This window comes from Lodderomyces beijingensis (assembly GCF_963989305.1).
Source record: "Lodderomyces beijingensis strain CBS 14171 genome assembly, chromosome: 3".
In the NCBI taxonomy this organism is placed as follows: Eukaryota; Fungi; Ascomycota; class Pichiomycetes; order Serinales; family Debaryomycetaceae; genus Lodderomyces; species Lodderomyces beijingensis.
Genome location: NC_089972.1, coordinates 39,738 through 58,222, shown reverse-complemented (window position 1 = coordinate 58,222; position 18,485 = coordinate 39,738). Strand labels below are relative to the sequence as shown.

The 18,485-nt window shown below is 45.1% G+C and overlaps 10 protein-coding genes across 10 annotated transcripts; 4 read left to right on the top strand and 6 right to left on the bottom strand. All coding sequences in view use genetic code 12, as the record gives it.

Annotated features, from left to right (window-relative positions):
- Window positions 1–1,425: 1,425 nt before the first annotated feature.
- On the top strand, window positions 1,426–2,058 carry LODBEIA_P21480 (uncharacterized protein; the record flags this gene model as incomplete). Its single annotated transcript, XM_066972115.1, has 1 exon — window positions 1,426–2,058. One exon carries the CDS (start codon window positions 1,426–1,428, stop codon window positions 2,056–2,058), a length of 633 nt encoding a protein of 210 aa, XP_066829086.1.
- Window positions 2,059–2,252: 194 nt separating this feature from the next.
- LODBEIA_P21470 (uncharacterized protein) lies at window positions 2,253–3,359 on the top strand (the record flags this gene model as incomplete). The annotated part of the gene is made up of 1 exon (XM_066972114.1): window positions 2,253–3,359. One exon carries the CDS (start codon window positions 2,253–2,255, stop codon window positions 3,357–3,359), a length of 1,107 nt encoding a protein of 368 aa, XP_066829085.1.
- Window positions 3,360–4,113: 754 nt separating this feature from the next.
- Window positions 4,114–6,009, top strand: LODBEIA_P21460 (uncharacterized protein; the record flags this gene model as incomplete). The annotated part of the gene is made up of 1 exon (XM_066972113.1): window positions 4,114–6,009. One exon carries the CDS (start codon window positions 4,114–4,116, stop codon window positions 6,007–6,009), a length of 1,896 nt encoding a protein of 631 aa, XP_066829084.1.
- Window positions 6,010–6,385: 376 nt separating this feature from the next.
- On the top strand, window positions 6,386–6,838 carry LODBEIA_P21450 (uncharacterized protein; the record flags this gene model as incomplete). The annotated part of the gene is made up of 1 exon (XM_066972112.1): window positions 6,386–6,838. The coding sequence occupies one exon, from the start codon at window positions 6,386–6,388 to the stop codon at window positions 6,836–6,838; it is 453 nt and encodes a 150-aa protein (XP_066829083.1).
- Window positions 6,839–7,641: 803 nt separating this feature from the next.
- Window positions 7,642–8,688, bottom strand: LODBEIA_P21440 (uncharacterized protein; the record flags this gene model as incomplete). The annotated part of the gene is made up of 2 exons (XM_066972111.1): window positions 7,642–8,375; window positions 8,472–8,688. The coding sequence occupies 2 exons, from the start codon at window positions 8,686–8,688 to the stop codon at window positions 7,642–7,644; spliced, it is 951 nt and encodes a 316-aa protein (XP_066829082.1).
- A 165-nt stretch (window positions 8,689–8,853) lies between these two features.
- LODBEIA_P21430 (uncharacterized protein) lies at window positions 8,854–9,838 on the bottom strand (the record flags this gene model as incomplete). The annotated part of the gene is made up of 2 exons (XM_066972110.1): window positions 8,854–8,947; window positions 9,024–9,838. The coding sequence occupies 2 exons, from the start codon at window positions 9,836–9,838 to the stop codon at window positions 8,854–8,856; spliced, it is 909 nt and encodes a 302-aa protein (XP_066829081.1).
- A 2,630-nt stretch (window positions 9,839–12,468) lies between these two features.
- LODBEIA_P21420 (uncharacterized protein) lies at window positions 12,469–13,830 on the bottom strand (the record flags this gene model as incomplete). The annotated part of the gene is made up of 1 exon (XM_066972109.1): window positions 12,469–13,830. The coding sequence occupies one exon, from the start codon at window positions 13,828–13,830 to the stop codon at window positions 12,469–12,471; it is 1,362 nt and encodes a 453-aa protein (XP_066829080.1).
- A 250-nt stretch (window positions 13,831–14,080) lies between these two features.
- Window positions 14,081–15,337, bottom strand: LODBEIA_P21410 (uncharacterized protein; the record flags this gene model as incomplete). The annotated part of the gene is made up of 1 exon (XM_066972108.1): window positions 14,081–15,337. The coding sequence occupies one exon, from the start codon at window positions 15,335–15,337 to the stop codon at window positions 14,081–14,083; it is 1,257 nt and encodes a 418-aa protein (XP_066829079.1).
- Window positions 15,338–15,523: 186 nt separating this feature from the next.
- Window positions 15,524–16,894, bottom strand: LODBEIA_P21400 (uncharacterized protein; the record flags this gene model as incomplete). Its single annotated transcript, XM_066972107.1, has 1 exon — window positions 15,524–16,894. One exon carries the CDS (start codon window positions 16,892–16,894, stop codon window positions 15,524–15,526), a length of 1,371 nt encoding a protein of 456 aa, XP_066829078.1.
- A 177-nt stretch (window positions 16,895–17,071) lies between these two features.
- LODBEIA_P21390 (uncharacterized protein) lies at window positions 17,072–18,466 on the bottom strand (the record flags this gene model as incomplete). Its single annotated transcript, XM_066972105.1, has 1 exon — window positions 17,072–18,466. The coding sequence occupies one exon, from the start codon at window positions 18,464–18,466 to the stop codon at window positions 17,072–17,074; it is 1,395 nt and encodes a 464-aa protein (XP_066829077.1).
- Between the last annotated feature and the right edge of the window lie 19 nt (window positions 18,467–18,485).

The following is an 18,485-nucleotide window of genomic DNA, read 5'->3' as shown; positions in this document are numbered from 1 at the left end:
TCTGTATGGAAGTAAGCGATTGAAATAGTGTTGAGAGATCTTCAGGTCCGACAATCAATGTTACATTATGTGAAATTACCTTCATCTTCTTCTATTATATGTGCCTGCCTAATTGGGCAATCAAAGATACCGTAAATGGTAAGAGCCTCACACCTATAAAAAAAAAGCGCAAACCGCCTGACCACGTGGTTTGGGACTGGAAAAGGAACAGCACGCCTGTGGGTGGGAAAGATGGTACGCGACGGATCCCACGAGAGAGAGAGATATATATATACCCTTGTTAGACATACTCAAACATACATCTGGGGTAACTTTGAACTCGTGAAAACTGGGTACCATTGAGCAATTTGGTCGTGAGGAAAGAGGGAGTGAAGCGGGAGATCTTGGTTGGTTGAAAAGCCGCGGGTTTAAAACAATTTAGTTTAAGGAATTTCTGGACTAAATGATGTGGACAACTCTATATAGAAAGCCAAATGGGAACCACGCCCTCTCCACAACTTTATAAATCGACACTTTCGTGTCTAGATCGATGGAGTTAAACCTAGCCATGGTTTGTAAGTGTATCGAAGTTGAGAAAGAGAAACGCGCTTGGATGAAAAGTCGGCCGAGAAGAAAAAAATTGTGTGTGGGTGTGTATTGCGCCCGCCAACATCATTGTTTCCAACCCAGACCACCAGGGCAACGTCGAGTGGTTTCCGTAGAGCTTTGACTTTGGTGGTCTATGGTTCTTTTTGATGGCGTGGAAACTGGCTGCAAACTCTTCAACTTGACTGGCCCTCTACTCCCTACACCCCTGCCGTGGGTACTCCGCTAAAGATAGCCTGACAAAGATAGAGCGAGTTTCTACTGTTGTTGTCGAGGTTGTTCAGGGAACAGTCACTGAGAAGCGGTGTGTCTCCTCCTTCTGGACGCGGTATCGTTGGTCAGACATCCACCATGAGCTCTGGGGTTAGTGGTGGTGGTGTTTGTCGCGCGATGCACCGCGACTGATAACGCTAACCTCCGCGGGCTAAAGAGAAAGCGGCTTAGATCTTGAACAGTTGATCCCTGGTTTGTTCTTTTTCAATAGAAAGAAAAAAAAAAGATGTCAGATGTATATATATATACATATATGAAGTAGGATCCCTATCCTTGAGCCACTGAAAGTGACGCGTTGTCTCTTGGAGTATTGAAGAAAGCTTTTGGTCCATGTTGAAGGTGTTTGATTGGAGCTGTTTGGTTAGCGGATATTTATTCCCCTTCTGGTAATCTCGATACTCGCCAGATCTCCGCGCTAAGGGAACTGCCTGTTCCCCCCTTCCCCCACCCACTGCGAGATATATATTTGCATATTTATAAACACTGGAGGGCCTTCATCTTCGCTTGGGCATATAGCAGAAGCAGAAGGAGAGTAAGAATAGAAACAGGTGGAGGTTTGTTTTAAAGATGTCTTTCCAAGAGTTGAATGCACAATACCTTGCATATCTAGCACAGTACCCTCTCGCTACAAAGTCGGTAACCTCGGGCATACTCAATGGCTTGAACGAAACGATTTCGTCAGCAATAACCAACGAATACAAGGAGTCCCGCATTCTTGGACTCAAGATCAAGCACGTGTTTAGCTCCAAATTGGTGAAGATGATCATCTACGGAAGCTTGATATCGACACCAATAAGCCATAAAATGTATGGTGTCATCAACAAAATCTTCAAAGGTCCCTTGACTCCTAAACAGAAAATCTTGCAGATATTGACGTCGTTGTTCACGGTGACTCCTACATTGTCGGCGTGCTTTGTGGCCTGGATCGGCTTGATCAACAACTACCAGCCCAAGAGCTTCAGCATCTGCGAGATTGGCAGAATCTACACCGTCATCAAGACCTCTTTGCAAAAGGGGTACCTTCCCGTGTTGAGGTCCTCGATGGTAACGTCGTTTTTAGCGCTTGTTGTTGCTCAAAAATTCGTGAAGCCCGAGTTGTGGGTCGTTTTCTTCAACTTGATCTTCTTTGTATTGGGCACCTACCAGAATACCAAGTTGAAGAAGTTGCAAAAGAAGCAACGGTTAGAAAAGAGTGAATAGATTATGCTGTGGTTAGTTTCAATACCCTTTGCAAAATAAATGTATTACAGTGTTGAACTTTCCCTCCAAATGTTGCGATTTCAAATTTTTTTCTCACTCTCTCTCTGTAGGGGGGGGCCTTTCCATCCCCACAAATTCAACATTTGCTTGCTCTTCTACATTTTCAAGAAAAAGGGGAAAAGGACCAGAAAACAATGTTGAGAGCAGTGACGCCATTGACATTCCGAAGAACAATGATCCAAGCTCAGGCTGTTTTATATAAACAGCACGGCCCTCCAAAAGATGTCCTCTTCACCCAGAACTTCACCATTGATGACGACAATTTGGCGCCAGAGCAAGTTCTAGTCAAGACAATTGCATCGCCAGTCAACCCTTCCGATATCAACCAAATTCAGGGGGTTTATCCTTCCAAGCCGGCAAAGACGTTGGATTACGGCACTGATGAGCCCGCGGCACCATGTGGCAACGAAGGGTTGTTTCAAGTTTTGAAAGTTGGCGACCAGGTGCGCGAATTCCAAGTGGGTGACTGGGCGATTCCAAGCCAAGTCAATTTCGGTACTTGGAGAACGCATGCGTTGGGCAAGGAAGTGGATTTCATCAAGTTGGATAAGGGGATCACTGTTAATCAAGGTGCAACCATCTCGGTAAACCCGCCCACGGCTTTGCTCATGTTGACCCATTACGTGAAGCTTGAGCCGGGTAAAGATTGGTTTGTCCAAAACGGAGGAACTTCGGCGGTGGGCAAATACGCCATTCAAATCGCCAAGATCTTGGGCTTCAACAGCATTTCAGTTATCAGGGACAGACACGATGCAAATGGTACTAGAGAGGCATTGCAGGAGCTTGGAGCAACGCACGTCATTACGGAAAAGGAGAATTCAGAGCGAGAAGCGGGCGACAAAATTAAGCTGTTGGTCAAGCTGACCCAGGGAGAAGTGAAGCTCGCATTGAACTGTGTGGGCGGCTCTTCGTCGCAGGGTATTGCGAGAAAATTGAGTCCCAATGGGTTAATGTTGACCTATGGAGGCATGTCCATGAAACCGGTGACCGTTCCCACTTCGTTATTTATTTTCAAAAATATCACTAGCGCAGGGTTCTGGGTGACGGAGTTGTTGAAAAACAACCCCGAGTTGAAACAAAAGACATTGAACCAGATCCAACAGTGGTACAAGGAAGGTAGTTTGAAAGAAGCTCCTAGCGAGAAATTGCCATTTACTGAAGGTGAAGGTTTGGAATTGCACCAATTGTATTTGAAAGGTATCGAAGCCGACTCAGGTAAGCAATTGGTTACCTACGAATAAAACTCACCAAAAAGAATAGGCCGTCATTGGTGCGCATATATATATATATATATTCACCAGAGATGATGATGATGCAAGTGACAGCGAGACTATTTCTTCTCTCCCAAAGGGCATATTATCGACCCCATCGACCTGCCGACCGGCTCTACTTACCCTCTCCCCTCCTGTCTTTTCCTCTTCCTCCGTGGCATCCTCTCCGCTTTCGGCCCGAGCGCAGTTTAGCGTGTTTCTCGTCGACCGAAGACACATGGTAGCACCCGGCATCGAGACGAGCGATTTTGTGTGCACCTGCCAAAAGCGGACTAGGCGGGTCGGGCATCTGCGACACTCTCAAACTCACCCATCACGGGGTCTGATGAAAGGTGCCCAGTTTGACGTAAATCCCTTGCGTGTGAACAGACTTAGGCTGAGCTGGAGAAATCTTATAAGATCTATCTCAGATCCTTCCTTTTCTTCTAGGCTTCACTACTCGTTATACCTTGCAAAGAAAAAGAGAAAGCGCGTTACTGTTCACACATTCACGGCCCCGCTGATAACGACGTGAGGCAGTCTTTTCTTTTTCTTTGTTCTCGTGAAGATAAGGAAAACTCGAAAACAGTCGATTTTATCACGATATCAGTCACATTTATACAGAAACTCCCCTACACGTCACAGCTTTTTTCTTTATCGAGCAGTAACTATCTACAAGGAGATACATATATATCCATTCTCCACTCATCGAGAGCACTCCCTTTTATACGGTTATTTTTACAGCATGTCGCGAGCTTTATCGTCTACTAGAGTACTAATCGGCTCAGAGGTGGGCCCAGGGACACTCATATTTTCCATCGAAACGGGCAAAATCATCCACATTGAAAAAAAATTGGTGGAGCCGGGCGATGCAATACTCCGCGCCTACAATGTGCTCCCCATAGACTACAGAAACGTGACTCCCGCGGTGATCATGCCCGGTCTAGTCGACGCACACGTGCATTTGAACGAGCCCGGGCGGACTGAGTGGGAGGGTTTCGCCACGGGCACCAGGGCTGCTGCCGCCGGCGGCGTCACCACGGTGATCGACATGCCCTTGAACGCGATACCGCCCACGACCACCGTGGCCAATTTCAACTTGAAGATCAACGCGGCGCGAAACCAGTGCTGGGTTGATACGGGCTTCTGGGGCGGGCTCATCCCGACTAATTTGCAAGACTTGATCCCGTTGATCAGGATGGGTGTCAGAGGGTTCAAGGCGTTTATGATTGAAAGTGGAGTTGAGGAGTTTCCCGCGATCACGCCCCAGATTATTGTCGAGGCTATGAAATTGGTCAAGCATGAAAAGACCTTGTTGATGTTCCACGCGGAGATGCAGCCAAAGGAACAGCGAGCCGAGTTTGAGTTTTTGGGCGATGATGATGATGATGATGATGAAGAAGAAGAAGACGAAGAAGAAGGGACAACGTGCAATAGTGTTGAAGAAGAAGATGGGTTGGTGTCGCCGGCCACTGTTGAGAGCGAGTTGATGAATGGAGATTTCAACCTCGGCATGTCGGCCTCATTTATCGATAGAGCACCAAAACCGGTGGTCAAGCTCCTTAGACACGACCACGGTGATCATCTTCACGAACACGAAAACTGCAAATTGCCTCATAACCACGCCGGGTCCATTGATCACAAGATTCTATCTGACGCTCAAGCGAGAGCCTTGGCAAGAACTCCAGCGTTGGCAGGTGCGGAACCAACTTTTGGCAAATATGCAATCAAGGTCAACAAGATTGGCCGCGATGGGTCAACGCAGGACCCGCCATATAGACTCAACCCGGAAAGCCCCATGATTGAAGATACCAAAGTCAGCACTCCACTCTTTATGGCCGCGCAAACAGACTCGATTTTGGCCAACATCGATGCCACTTCATATGCATCATTTCTCGCGTCAAGACCCGATAACTTTGAAACTACCGCCATTGCAGAAATCATCAACTGCGCAACCATGATCCCGAGTGTCCCACTCCACATTGTGCATTTGGCAACGCACGAAGCCATCCCCTTGCTCAGAGCAGCCAAGGCCAAAGGTTTGCTCATCACGGCGGAAACCTGTTTCCACTATTTATCACTTTGCGCGGAAAAAATCGGCAACTGCTCGACCCACTTTAAATGCTGCCCGCCAATTCGAACCGATGACAATAGGAAACTTCTTTGGAAAGCATTGAGAAACGATATCATCACCACGGTAGTGTCTGACCATTCGCCATGCACGCCCGATCTCAAGGGCATGGAAAAGGGGGACTTTTTTGAGGCCTGGGGCGGGATATCTAGTGTCGGGTTTGGCTTGCCCATCTTGTTCACCGAGGGGCAAAAACTCAACCCGCCCGTCTCGTTGCCCGAGATTAACAAGTGGTGCTCGCTAAACACGGCGAAGCAAGTTGGCTTGGACCACGTTAAAGGTTCGTTTCAATTGGGATATGATGCCGATATATGCATATTTGATACCGAGGCGGTTTTCAGGATTGAAAACAACGACACTTTTTTCAAGAACAAGTTGACGGCGTACGATGGTATGGAGTTTAACGGCCGGGTGTTGGAGACTTTGGTTCGAGGTGTCACTGTTTATGCTTATGGCAAGGGCCATTCGGAGGTGCCCACTGGCAATTTGATTTTAGAACCAAGGAAATGAAAAAAAAAAACGAAAATGTTACTTAGAATTGGATATATTTATATTTACATAATATAGAGGGATGTGCTTTTGGGACACATCCTTGTCAAATCGGGTCAAGGCCGGTTATTCTTGTAAAGTTGAACTAAGACACTCAAGTCCTCACTCTACAGAGATGCAGGATGGTAATGGCACATTGGCGCAATTTGACATATTGACGACGTTTGCGAATGCGGAGAACAAGGGGGAAAAGTGAAGGGGTGGGAGTGCCATGCGCCGCACGTTTTGATGATTGCGCATTTAATCTCTTCCTCCTCTTTCACTGTCAGGAAAGATCAAAAGATCAAAAAGTCAGAAAAGAAAGACACCAGGAGGGAAAAGGTCAAACAGAATAGCAATGGCACCGGAGGATAAAGTCCCGCTCACAAGCGATTTGGACATTGAGTCCGGTCAAAACATCAACTCGTCCCACATTGAACAACAACAGCAACAACCGCAAGGACTCGTTTCCACTGTAGCAACACTCATCTTATACACGATACTTTTGCAGTTCATATTGATACCAGTAGCATACGTAATCCTACTCATTAAAACCATGATTCTGTTTTCCCTGCTGTCTCAACAGCAGCAGCAGCAGCACAGGAGCGATCCGTTATGGAATTACATGAATTTCTATCTCGGCTATTATATTACGGCCGCTGCTGTGTGCGTTGGTGCGATGCTGCTTCGGTGCCGAGTCGATGGGATGCCGTGGAGCAAAAGCTGGAAGTTCTGGGGCTTGATTTCGGGTGTTATCTTGTATGGGGCCTTAGGTGTGACTTTGTTCATTTTCGGTTGGGTCACGGGTTGAAATATGAGGCACGTGGTTGGGAGTTTGGGGAGGGAGTAGCGATGAGTTGATAGTTGAGACTATACGGCGAACCACGGCGAGCAACTCCTTACCCGTAAATAGCCAGGGATGAAGCCCGTATGTCAATATCTGCTAAATTATTTGCAATCTGACTCGAGCTTTGTAGTGTTAGATACCACACCAGGCCCAATCGAGCAAATCGCACTGAAAAAAAAAAAAAATGGAGGCCACCCAGAGAATCGAAATGAGAAACTTTGTCACGCACCAAAACGAGGCAAAGTTTCAACTCAATAGACAAGCCAAAAAAGGAGCATTTCAAAGACTCATAGCAAATGCCAGAGTACGATTTCTATCTCTCTCTGTATGTACCTTGTTTCAGCAAAAAAAACGGAGTTTTTTAATTTGGAGGACGTGAGCTTACTCTATGCTTTGTTGGTTTTTTTTTTTTTGCACAAAAAGCCGTCTAAAATTTGATAATCAATTGGCTGCAAAATAATTAGGAAGACCTGAGAGGTGAAATAAAAAAAACATTCAGTTGCTTCGTTTCAGCTTAGAAATAGTTGAAGTTTTCGAGTCAGTAGGAGTATCGGCCTGCGGTGATATGCCCTAGTGTTAGAAATCCGAGGTTCTCACTCCGTTTTCATTAAAGCGGACAACGCCGAGTGAAGCGCGCTTGGCTTGATGTATCAAGAGTTGGTTTTTTGCAGCCAACACTAAAATCGAAACTAAGCACTACGAGAAAACAGTCAAGCAAGGGAAACTCTAAATAATAAATTATTAAAAAATTAAAAGCACTCAGTAATTTATTCAACATGGTCAACTTCGGCCTTATCGTTCCATTCAGGATTCGTAACTGCCATTCTTTGATGTGTATAAATGGGAGGTGGATCCTTAACATCCTTGCGACGAAGCACATGTCTCTGAATTCCATTGAAAAAGGTTCTTGTACGGTAAACCGCGTGCTCATACATGGGCACCGAAAAGATATCGTCCAACTCTTCCAAGGTCAAACTCTTGGTTTCGGGCAAGAACCACAACACGAGGAAGAAACCAATGGCATTCCAGGCGGCATAAAAGCCAAATGCTCCCGTGGGAGTCATCGAGTCCAACATTTTGGGCCAAGTGAATGCCAAGATAAAGTTGAAAAACCAGCAAGTCGCAGTGGCCCACGAAAGTCCCAAGTCACGAATGTAAAGCGGGAATGCTTCTCCCGAGTATGTAAATGGAACGGGTCCCTCAGATGTACTGTAAACACACGAGAACAAGTAGATCCCTACGGCCACCATGGCGAGCTGGCCCTGTCTATCGTGAATTAAAAAGCCAAAACCGGTGACCAACAAGAATGCACACATTAATGGGAAAGCAAACAACAAAAGGTTACGTCTTCCAAACGTGTCAATTGTGAGGATGGCAGGAATGGCAAACAAGAAATTCACCATTCCAAAACCCCAGGATGCTAACAAAGCCGAAACTTCACTGAAACCCGCTTGCTTGAATATGGTACTACTATAGTATGCAATGACATTGATTCCACAGACTAGAAAAATTAACATTGTTAGTATAATCTCCCTCTTTTGTTCTTTTTCTCAACGTATGAGAAAATGAATGGGTGGGTGTGTGATAGTATACATACATTGCTGCATAAACATGACGATCCATGACCCAATAACAGCATTTCTATTTCTCCTAATGGTGAACATTTGGATAATTCTTTTCCAAGTTGGAATCTCGTAACTGCCTTCTTCTTGAAGTAAAACGTATTGATAGAAGCAATCTCTTGCTGCCGCAATCCGTTCACGACGTAGTTGACTCAAACTTTCAAATGCATCTCTGTGTCTTCCTTTACCCATTAACCAACGTGGGGATTCTGGAACAAAGGGGATTTGGAACACAACAATGAGGGCAGGAATACATGCACTTCCCAACATCAACTAAAAAAAAAAAAAACAATTGTTAGTACATTGGATCCATGAAAAGAAGGACGAGCGTGGAACTTGTTTTTCTTTTTTTTAGCGTCACGTTATACATACTCTCCAGTTCAAACCTGTTCCAAAACTCTTTTTTGGCACGTAATAAAATGCCAAACAGGCAACGTAGCCCAACATGATTCTATAGGTAGATGTTAGTACTGAACTTTAAAAAACATTCTTTGTCTTTTTTTTTTTTTTTCTTTTCAATAACATACCCAAAAGCTGTAAAAAATTGCCACATCAGCCCCAATGCTCCTCTAATGTGCTTGGGACTGCACTCTGCAGCATAAGCAGGGACAGTTGCACTTTTGATTCCAATACCAAACCCGAGAAAGAAACGGGCCAAGAACAAATGCCACCAGTTGTTGGTAAAACCTTGCCAGATACACGTAGCAGCAGATATAGCGCACGTCCAAAAGATGGTCCATTTACGGCCCAAATTGCGGTTCCACAAATCTGACATCCAGCACGCAATGACGGAGGCGCAGAGGTAAGGCGCCGAATTGACCAAGCCTTCAATGAGCTCAGGCTCATTCATTCTGTCGACTCCAAATGCCTTGGGGTAGAACAATGTGGCCCCGTTAATGACCGATTCATCCATGCCTTGCACAATCGCCGCCATGGAGCCGAGGGCAACAACGGCAACGAGTTTTTTGGGCACGTGGAACTTCTTTGTAGCTTCCTGGTACAACCCCATTTTCTCCTCTTCGGTTAAAAAGGGCATTGAGTTGAATGCGCCTGGCGCTCTAGCTAGCGCGGCAGCCTTGGAAAACAACTCAGGATCAAGATCGTGCTTGAGTGCATAGTTTCTGCCCATTTGCATCACCTGTTTCTCGGTATACTGGGCCAAGATGTTTCCGTGCTCGCCATCTGCCCTCTCGGCCTCATCATTCATGGACTCCAACTCCGAGGCCTCTTTGGTGGTTCTTGGTTTATTTAGACTCGACGACGAGCTTGTGTTTTCAAACAATCCGTTATCATTGTGGTTGCCAGCAGACTTTTCTTCAGATATAGCCGAATCCGTACTCATCTTGTCGGTTGGAGATATGAATTTGTTGCAAGAACTTGCCTTGCTCTAATTCACTTCCGCGGAGGCCTTGAGGGAAGAGGGATCCTCTCTGGTATTTATTTAGTTACTTGATAGATTGCCTCGACTGCACAGCGTGTAAAAGCAGCAGTGCCTTGGATGATTGTTTCAGTATACTCGCCATTTAACTTTTTCTGAAGTTCTTGGAACTCTATGACTTTTGGGGGAGGGTAAGAAGTGTGGGTTGCTGAAGGTTTTGAATATTGATTGGTGCTGCTGCTGCTGTAAAAGAGGGGAGGGGCCACTTGGTGGCGAAAAAAAAAAAAAAAAAAAGAGGGCGTTGAGGACGGAACAACTCATAGAAAAGAAAGAATCTGCACCACTGCTGTTCCAAGAAAGTATACATTTGGCCAGAAAACAAAGCCATGCAGACACAAAGTAAGTGGCAAAATCTGGGGATAAAAAGCGAAGACAAAAAGCGAAGACAAGGGAAAGTTTGGCGGGGGAAGAAAAAGCAGTAGAGGAACAACACAAGAGGGAAACTAGGAGGGCTAATGGGGTTTTTTTTCCATAAAGAGGTGGCTGCAAATGCTGCGCTCCGTCTCTCATCCATGAATAGTTGCTTTCCACCCCCCACATCCATCCACCATCAAGATGGTTGAAAAGCCCAATGATTCTTCTAATTTGAAACAGTTTGGGAGAGCTCCAGGGGCCGGGTCTGTTTTGTTCTTTCTTTGCAGTATTTGTCTCTAGATTGCTATTGCCACGGACAGGTTTTTTTTTTTTTTTAACTCCAAAGTGTATATACTAACTCGCTTTCATCATTGCTGTTGCATTTCAACAGGTTAATTTTAATTTTTGCCCTTTTTGAAAGCAAGGGATTAGCCCCGACTACGTGTACAAGCATACACTGCCTGCTCTATTAATTTAAACTCTACTCCGTGTTTGCTCTCCACAGATTATCCCCCATTTCCATCCGGAGTTCAACTATTCTGCTTCAGATCAAAGCCACCTTCGAATATCCGTGAACAAAAAAAACTACCAATAGTGCCGGATCAACACTGGACCCTTTTACGTATGACCTCAGCTTTAAAAGTCATCTATTCTATGCCGTTTTATATATTCCTTGAGAGAGACGCAGAAACCAGTTGTTCTTGTCCATATCAATGTAAAATTTATCTCCGGTAAGACTAAAACTCTCCCCTCCTCCCCCCCCCCAAAACCCCCAATTTCTGACAGACATTCTCAATTTTTGAGGAAACAGCAAGAGTTGAAAGTTGTTCCTTCGACATGTGTGTGTCAAAACTTTGGCCTACACAGACGTGGACTTTAGATATGACACGGCGTCATGTCATTCCATGAATTAGACGTAGATAGGACTAAAATGCATCAACAATCAACTACAGTAAGGCCCTGCCCCCACCTCTATTCTCTCTCCCTCCCCCACCATTTCATACAATTTACGATTACTGTCTGCGTCTTCACATGTTACATGGTTAGAACCACAGGGCCAACCCCACTTGCCCATTTTCTTGGTGTCTTTAATCAGACATTTCACAAATAGTGAACTGGAGGAGGACTCGTATGAACTCATTTGTATTTGAGCCTAGTGTGGTGACGAAGTCTATTGTGACAAGATCAAGAAACGTCCCCATCTTTTTTTTTTTTTTTTTTTTGCCCAGGGCTTAGCTCAATATTCAACCCCAGTTTCCTCTAGTTGTTCTTATGGAGGAGGCATAAAAGCCATCGGTTGAGTGACGGGACCAGGCTGGGAGAACAAAGAAACCTGAAATACGAGCTAGCCGAAGTCTTGAGTTTTCTTTGAAAACTACGGTGTCCCGTGGCTGGTTCAAGGTCTGGTATACCTTTCTCTCCTCGGCTTTATTTTGTACAAACAACAATGCTGTACTCTTTGCTATTCCTTCGCCAAGTCCAAAAGTTCTGTGTCTGATTCGTCTCAACTTGTCTCTCTGTTCTTTTTTCTTTTTAGCTTTGGTTTAGAAGCACGCGATTGGAGTCATTCAAGGTCGAGTCCTGTCAAGGCGAGTCGAAACGTTTCGGTTTACTGCATTGCTGCATTTGTCCCTAAAGTTTTCGGAGGAACACAGGTTTCATATTACATAAATAGACATGGCCTGTGCGTGTTTCGTTACTGCTGTTCGGAAGAACAGCAGCTTTTGAGTTCTACATGAATGTGTAAATATATATACATGCGACTTTGGTCTTGGGCACGGGTGATAAATCATGGGGGATTATTTGATAAATTGCAACTTTTTACCCCAGTATGTAAATAAGCATTTCGATTACTTGGCAGTTCCAGTGAGGGGTTATTGAACATCTTGTAATCTTCAAGTGCTATGGACTGAAGAAGAAAGTGGGTTAGCACTCAATACTTGAAACTTGGGGCCTGAATTGTTTTATGTTCGACTTCCTTTCCGCTTATATCACGGCCACACCAACTCACTCCACTAGACCCTTTTCGCAGTTTTCAAGACTTTGGTTATGTCGTTCCTGCAAACTAGAGGAATCGAGATTGACCGCATTCGTTACGACGGACATAGCCAGATATGATTGCACGGTTCAATAGTACTACATTTCTCCCATCCTATAAAAAAATTCTATGATTTTGCCGATTACCTCAAGAAATCTCTTAAATATGAGCCCAACTTGTTTGCTCCATCCTCCAATGCATCTTTCAAAACATCAATGTCCTGATTCGCATTGCCGCTAAATCTCGAAGCAAACTCTCTTGCACTTGCTTCCAAATCGCCCAAATTGAGCCCATTGGAGTCGGATCTAGCAGCCCTGCTTCCTTCGTTTTCCTCACCAAAGTACGAAGACGAGGAAATCGACTGAGCACCGCCAAAAGCTTGCAATTTGGTTCTCGCTTCATTCTTGGCGTCTTCGTCAAACCTGGGTCCTCTTCCGAAAAACTCATCCGATGAGATTCCCTTTTGCTGGCCAAACTTGTTGGCAACATCACCCGAGTATTTAATGTCCTTGTATTTCTTGGTGGGCGCAGAAACATTGTTTTCGCCTTGCACCATACCAAACCCAAGTTTTTGAAATTGTTGTGTTGTTTCTGGTATGCTTGGAGTTTCCTTGCTCTTTGCAGGCATTGTAGACGAGGACGACGAGGATAATGAAGATGATGCGGGCTTTGCAGGAAGTGCTTTTTCCAATGGAGTCTCTGGCTCAGGTGTGTACCCCAATTTTTTCCTCTCTTCTTCTTCCTCTTTAGCTTTTTTTTCAATCGCATCAAAATCAATCTCCTCTTTGTTGACTTTTTTCAACCTCGAGCTACGTGGCCCGTTGCCCTTGGTTGACAAGATCGACTTCTTGGCGGTGGCGCTGTTTTTCGCACGAGTCGTGGTGGTGCTGGTGGTGGTGGTGGAGGCAGTTGTTCTTGATATGGGTTTCTTCTTCAGTAAATCTTCACTTGAGGCGTTTGGAGTCACGCTCTGCGAGGCCAATGGCGATGGCGTGGCAACCACGGGCTTGGTCCAGTTTGAAAAAAAATCATCCGTGCTTTCGCTTGGCGATTCGCTGCTGGACTCGTTTGCATCGTCCACTGTAACGACATCGGGATGCTTGATTGCATCGCTCGCTGACTTTTGCTTCAACTTCTCCTTGTATTTGTTGGCAACGGGCGAGGTGTACTTGGTCTTTGCATCGATATTGTTCTTGTTGTCAACGTACTGTGACCCGCCATTTTTCAAGAAAAAATCCCTGGCGGCTTGGTTGCCTCCAAATTTGAAGTTCCTCAATTGGATTCTTTGCCACGAGTCCAAGTTCGACGACTTGACAAAGGAGACATGCACTCCCAAGTTTCTGTGGACCGATGAACATTGGAGACATAATAATATACCAAACGGGATCGACGTCCAAGTAGGGTTCTTGTTCGAGCAATCAAAGCACACCTGGTTGGCATGCTCCTTCTTGAGCCTATCAAACACTCTTGATGCTTCCTCTTTACTAGCTATGGTGTCCGACATCTGTGGCTAGAGAAAACCGAAAATGAAATAAAGCTAGGTGGTGGTGGTGGTGTTGATTTCAAGTTGCATTATAAGTATGAATTTTTCTCTTCTCCTTTTGTTTTTTTCTGTGCCTTTTACTTTTCCAGTTGGTATGCGTGTTAAATTTGGCTCTATTTACATTCACTTGATAAAGAAGTACCACCACTATGGCTACTACAACTGCTAATACTACTACTACTAGTGCCGCTGCTGTTGCTGTTTTCTACAACTAGTGGAATGGTCTTGAGCCACCGCGAGCAAATTCAACAATCTTCCAACCTTCGGTGGTCTTGTTGTCGAATTCTTCCGGTATTCTGGTGAGGACCATGGCGTATGTGCTCAACTGAATGGTGTCTTCGGTACCAGCAGCAACTTCACCCGTCTTGGCCTTTCTATAAAGGTGGATTTCTTGAGCACGGCAGCTAACGACAATCACGGGGATGTCGTTGGGTTGTAGCATTTTGCAAGTGACAATATCCACGCCTCTGATATCCAAGATCCTGCTGTCTGAAAAAAGCCCCTGCTGTGTAAATTGTTTATTGTGAGCTTCCCACACATTGTATGGCGCTTCGCTGAACCATTCTTTCAAGATGCTGCTGTCATTCTTGATGTATGCGTCCACGACTTCTGGCACAATGTAGTTGGTCAATGTCCTTTGGAAATCCGTTAAACGGAACGATGGATCCATGTACTTCAACTGTTTAACTGTCTTGGCCTGCTCTGTCTCTGCAAAAAAGCCCGTCACTTTCTCGATAACCGTGCGAACAAGACTAATCAATCCGTTCTCCGATTCATCCCATTTCTCCCTCATCACCGCGATTCCTCTTCCCACTGGTGTCTTTTGCTTGAATGTCTCCCATTTCTCGCCCACGGATGGGCCAGATGCCTTGGTCTCGGTGGCAATCAAGGCGCCGCCTGCCTCGTCATTCTCCTTAACTGGGCCCTTGTAGCCTGCTTTTAGTCTCTTTTCCAACTCCTTCTTTCTCAAAGCTTGTCGCTGTTCTTTGGTCAAGAATCCTCCGTAGGCATTGGACGAGCCGTCATCTATCACCTCCGAGACATCCTTGTAGATCTGGGTTTGTCTAACGGGCTCAAACGCCTTATCGGCGGCTTCTGCACTGACCCTAACCGAGGTCCTGACGCCTTTCCCCACAGGCGACTCCCACGCCTTTTGCGCCACATCGCCCACGGCCCCAGCAGTCTTTTTAACAACGACTCCTGCAGCGCTGCTTCCCTTTTGAGCTCTCGCATACGCCTCCTTTGCCCTCTTGAACGCCTCCGATTCGGCCATTCTCCCGGATTCATCTTGCAAGGCCTTGATGTTTTCCTTCAATTCTGCCGATTTCTTCACTTCTTGTCTAAAAGTATCGAAAAACACCTTCATGGGCGAAGTTGGCCTTTCATTGAAAACGGTGCGAGATGAATGAAGCAAACGCAAACGCACTCCAAAAGAGCCGTTGCGATGAGATATAGTCGACCTAAGCATGACTTCTATTAGTTTAAAAAAAATTTATCAAAGTTCTATGTACAAGTATGGAGATGGGATTGATTGATGGCGATGGTTCAACGGTCCAGAAATATTTTTCGAAAAAAAAAAAAAAAAAGAGAAAATAAAAATAAATCTTTCAATCTTCATCTTCTCTTTTTTGGTTCTTTTTTGGTTCTTTTTGCTTTATGACCTTATTTTGTCATAGCTTCTAACAACTTGAAATACACCATATAACACTATGGAAGTGAATATCCCGATTTGTAAATTGGAAACTGTTCTAGCTTGAGATTGCTCAATTTCTATCGCCCTGGAATATGGAATGTCGTCTCTAAAGGAAACCATGGTGTATAAAGGTAACCACTTGTTTTTAAACCATTTGCCGAGGGTGTAATCTAGCTTCTTCTTGGCCAAGTACCATACATTGGTGACGTTTGACGACATTTCATGGTAGTTGGCAAGCGCAAGCTTGCATATGGCATCCAAGTCTGCCTTTCTCGCTGGCGAGTACTCGATGAACGCTTGACTGAGCCCCTTGTGCGTGTCCACCAATTCCATCAACACCCTCACGTCTTCAAACCCGCAATTCATGCCTTGGCCGTAGAAGGGCACCATCGAATGCGCAGCATCACCAATTATAATGGTTTTGCCTTTGGGACTGTTGTAGGGGTAGGCACTCACTTGCATGAGTGAGCCCCTGGGGTTTGACTCGTATGCTTCTTTCAAGGCTTGCTCGCCAATCAACCCCAATGCATCTGGGAAATTTCTCCTGAAAAACTCGACAAACTCTTTGCTGGACTTTATTGACTCGATGAGCGACCAAGGGCTGAAAAAGGTGGAAGTAAAGGAACCGTCTCCATTTGCTAGCGCAATCAACATGAAATCGTGTCTGGGCCATATATGCAAATGATTCGGGTCGATGGAGAATTTGGTTTGAGGATTTGGATCTGGAGGTATATACAACTCCATGTATTGCATGTCAATGTACTCCTGAGTAAAATTCATCCTCATGTGCTTTTGCATCTGGTATCTGAATTGCGAGTGTGCTCCATCGGAGCCCACGGCATAGTCAAACACGTATTTTTCAATCTCTCCCGCGGCATTAATGGTTTCCAAAGTCGGTTTTGCATCCACGTTGGTCATTCTCACGAGCTTATGCTGGAAATGGACCTTGACATTGCGTTTCTTCAACTCGTCCAAGAGGATGTCATTGAGAAAGGACCTGTCGATTGAGTTGATGCACTCGCCATTCAACCCATATAGTTGAGACTCTTGCTTCAATCCGGTGATGTCATGAATCATTCTCCCCTTCATTGGGATAACGTGCTCAAGGACAAGCGTGGCCAAGTCCTCATCGACGTATTTCAACGCTCTAAGCCCTCTATTGCTCACGGCCAAGTTGATCGACCGGAGATTTCGTTGGCCAGCGTCGACTGTTGCGGGGTCTGGTCTTGCTTCAAAGAGAGTTACCTCATATCCTTTTGCGGCAAATGCCAACGCCGCCAAACACCCGACTAGACCCGCTCCTACTATCCCAATTGCTTCTGGTGCACTCATTGGGAAATGCAATTGATGGTGGTTGTTTTGGTGGTGACAATAGTGGTGGTACGATTGCCGCGTATAAGAGATCATAAAAAAAAAAAAAAAAAAAAACAAAAAACACTAAACATAATCAAAACCCTTCCCATTTTCTTTTTTGTTTTTTATGTTAATGATTGAACATGGAGCTACTTATTAAACGCCAACTTTGGCAAGCTTCACTTTCTTTTGCTCAACCAGTTTTCTCAACTTTTCAACTTGTAGTTTGAGATCTTCATTCCTTTGAAAAAACTCCTTATTCGCTTGAATGGTATTTGCCAAATTCTCCTTCATGGTGAGATTTTCGTATCTTTTCTGCAAGCTCGTTTTCTCCTCATTCAACCGTAAGTTTTCCTGGCGTGCAGATTCCAAGTCCGATGTGAATTGGGTGCTTTGCCCTGCAATCTCAGTATGGGTTAGCTGGAGCTCATCGATCTTGCGCTTTGTTTCGCTTATCTTGACAGTTAATTCATCTCGAATGTCTTTGAGGTTCGAGAGCTCGTTTCGGTTATTGCTCAACGAGTTTGCACTCATGAGATAAAACTCATTCTCGTAAAGAACCACGGGGAGGTCCAACTCTAGAATCTCAGACAAGTTGCCATTCATGGCGCCAAAGAACTCGTCCGTACGCACATAATCGAGCATGTCGTCGCCGTGGAGCTTCAAAAGCTTGTCTTGACTTTTGGTGAATAGCCACACAATAAGACGAAGAATGAAGTCAGCACCTTCGAACACAACAAGGTCCAAGATAAGCGGCGAGACCATCAAAACGGGGACCATTTCTTTATAATATGCAGACCAGTTGATTCCTTGGCTTGAAAAATGTGGAAAACTTTCACCTAGAGAGTCCTCCAATCCGCGATTCACCTTGTAGACAAATTCATCTTGTCTCAACAAGATGTACCATTGATACATCTTGAGCAAGACAAAAAATTTCTGGGGCTGGGGGAACAGCAGTATCAACTCGTAAACACTCATTAAAAAAAACCGTAAAGTCAGGTTAAACTCTGCTCCTCCACTCTCTTTAATCAACAATTCAAGTTGGTTTACTTGATCTTCGCCACTTGACCCGGGCCCTTCCTTGACGTATCTTTGGAGATCGCGAATGGTGCTGAAATTATACTTTATGTCGAGAACCTTTTCATACACTGCTGCCCTTAGATTATTATCACCGCCATCACCATTATTGCCGGCTGCTGCTGCTGGAATCCCAGCAAGTATTTCCTCCTCCAATGCTGCAATGTCACCATTTCTTATAGTTTCATCACTATAGTCATTGATGAATTTCCCCCAAAAAGTTCCATCTTCACTTAAATTTGAATGTCGCGCCTCAATTGATAAAATGTTGTAGCAATTGTTCATGAGGGTGGATCTGCATAACTCGGCCTGTCTCATAAGGGAAATGCACGACAAGCTGTCATTGGCCTTAAATTTGAAATGTTGCAAGTTGGATGCCTGGGCACCAACAGATGGATCCTGCGACAACGTGGTATCCAAAACAATCTCATTGTGTTGTCCACGAGGCGGTAACGGGGGTGAACCAGTCTCCATCTTGGTAACGAGAAATGGT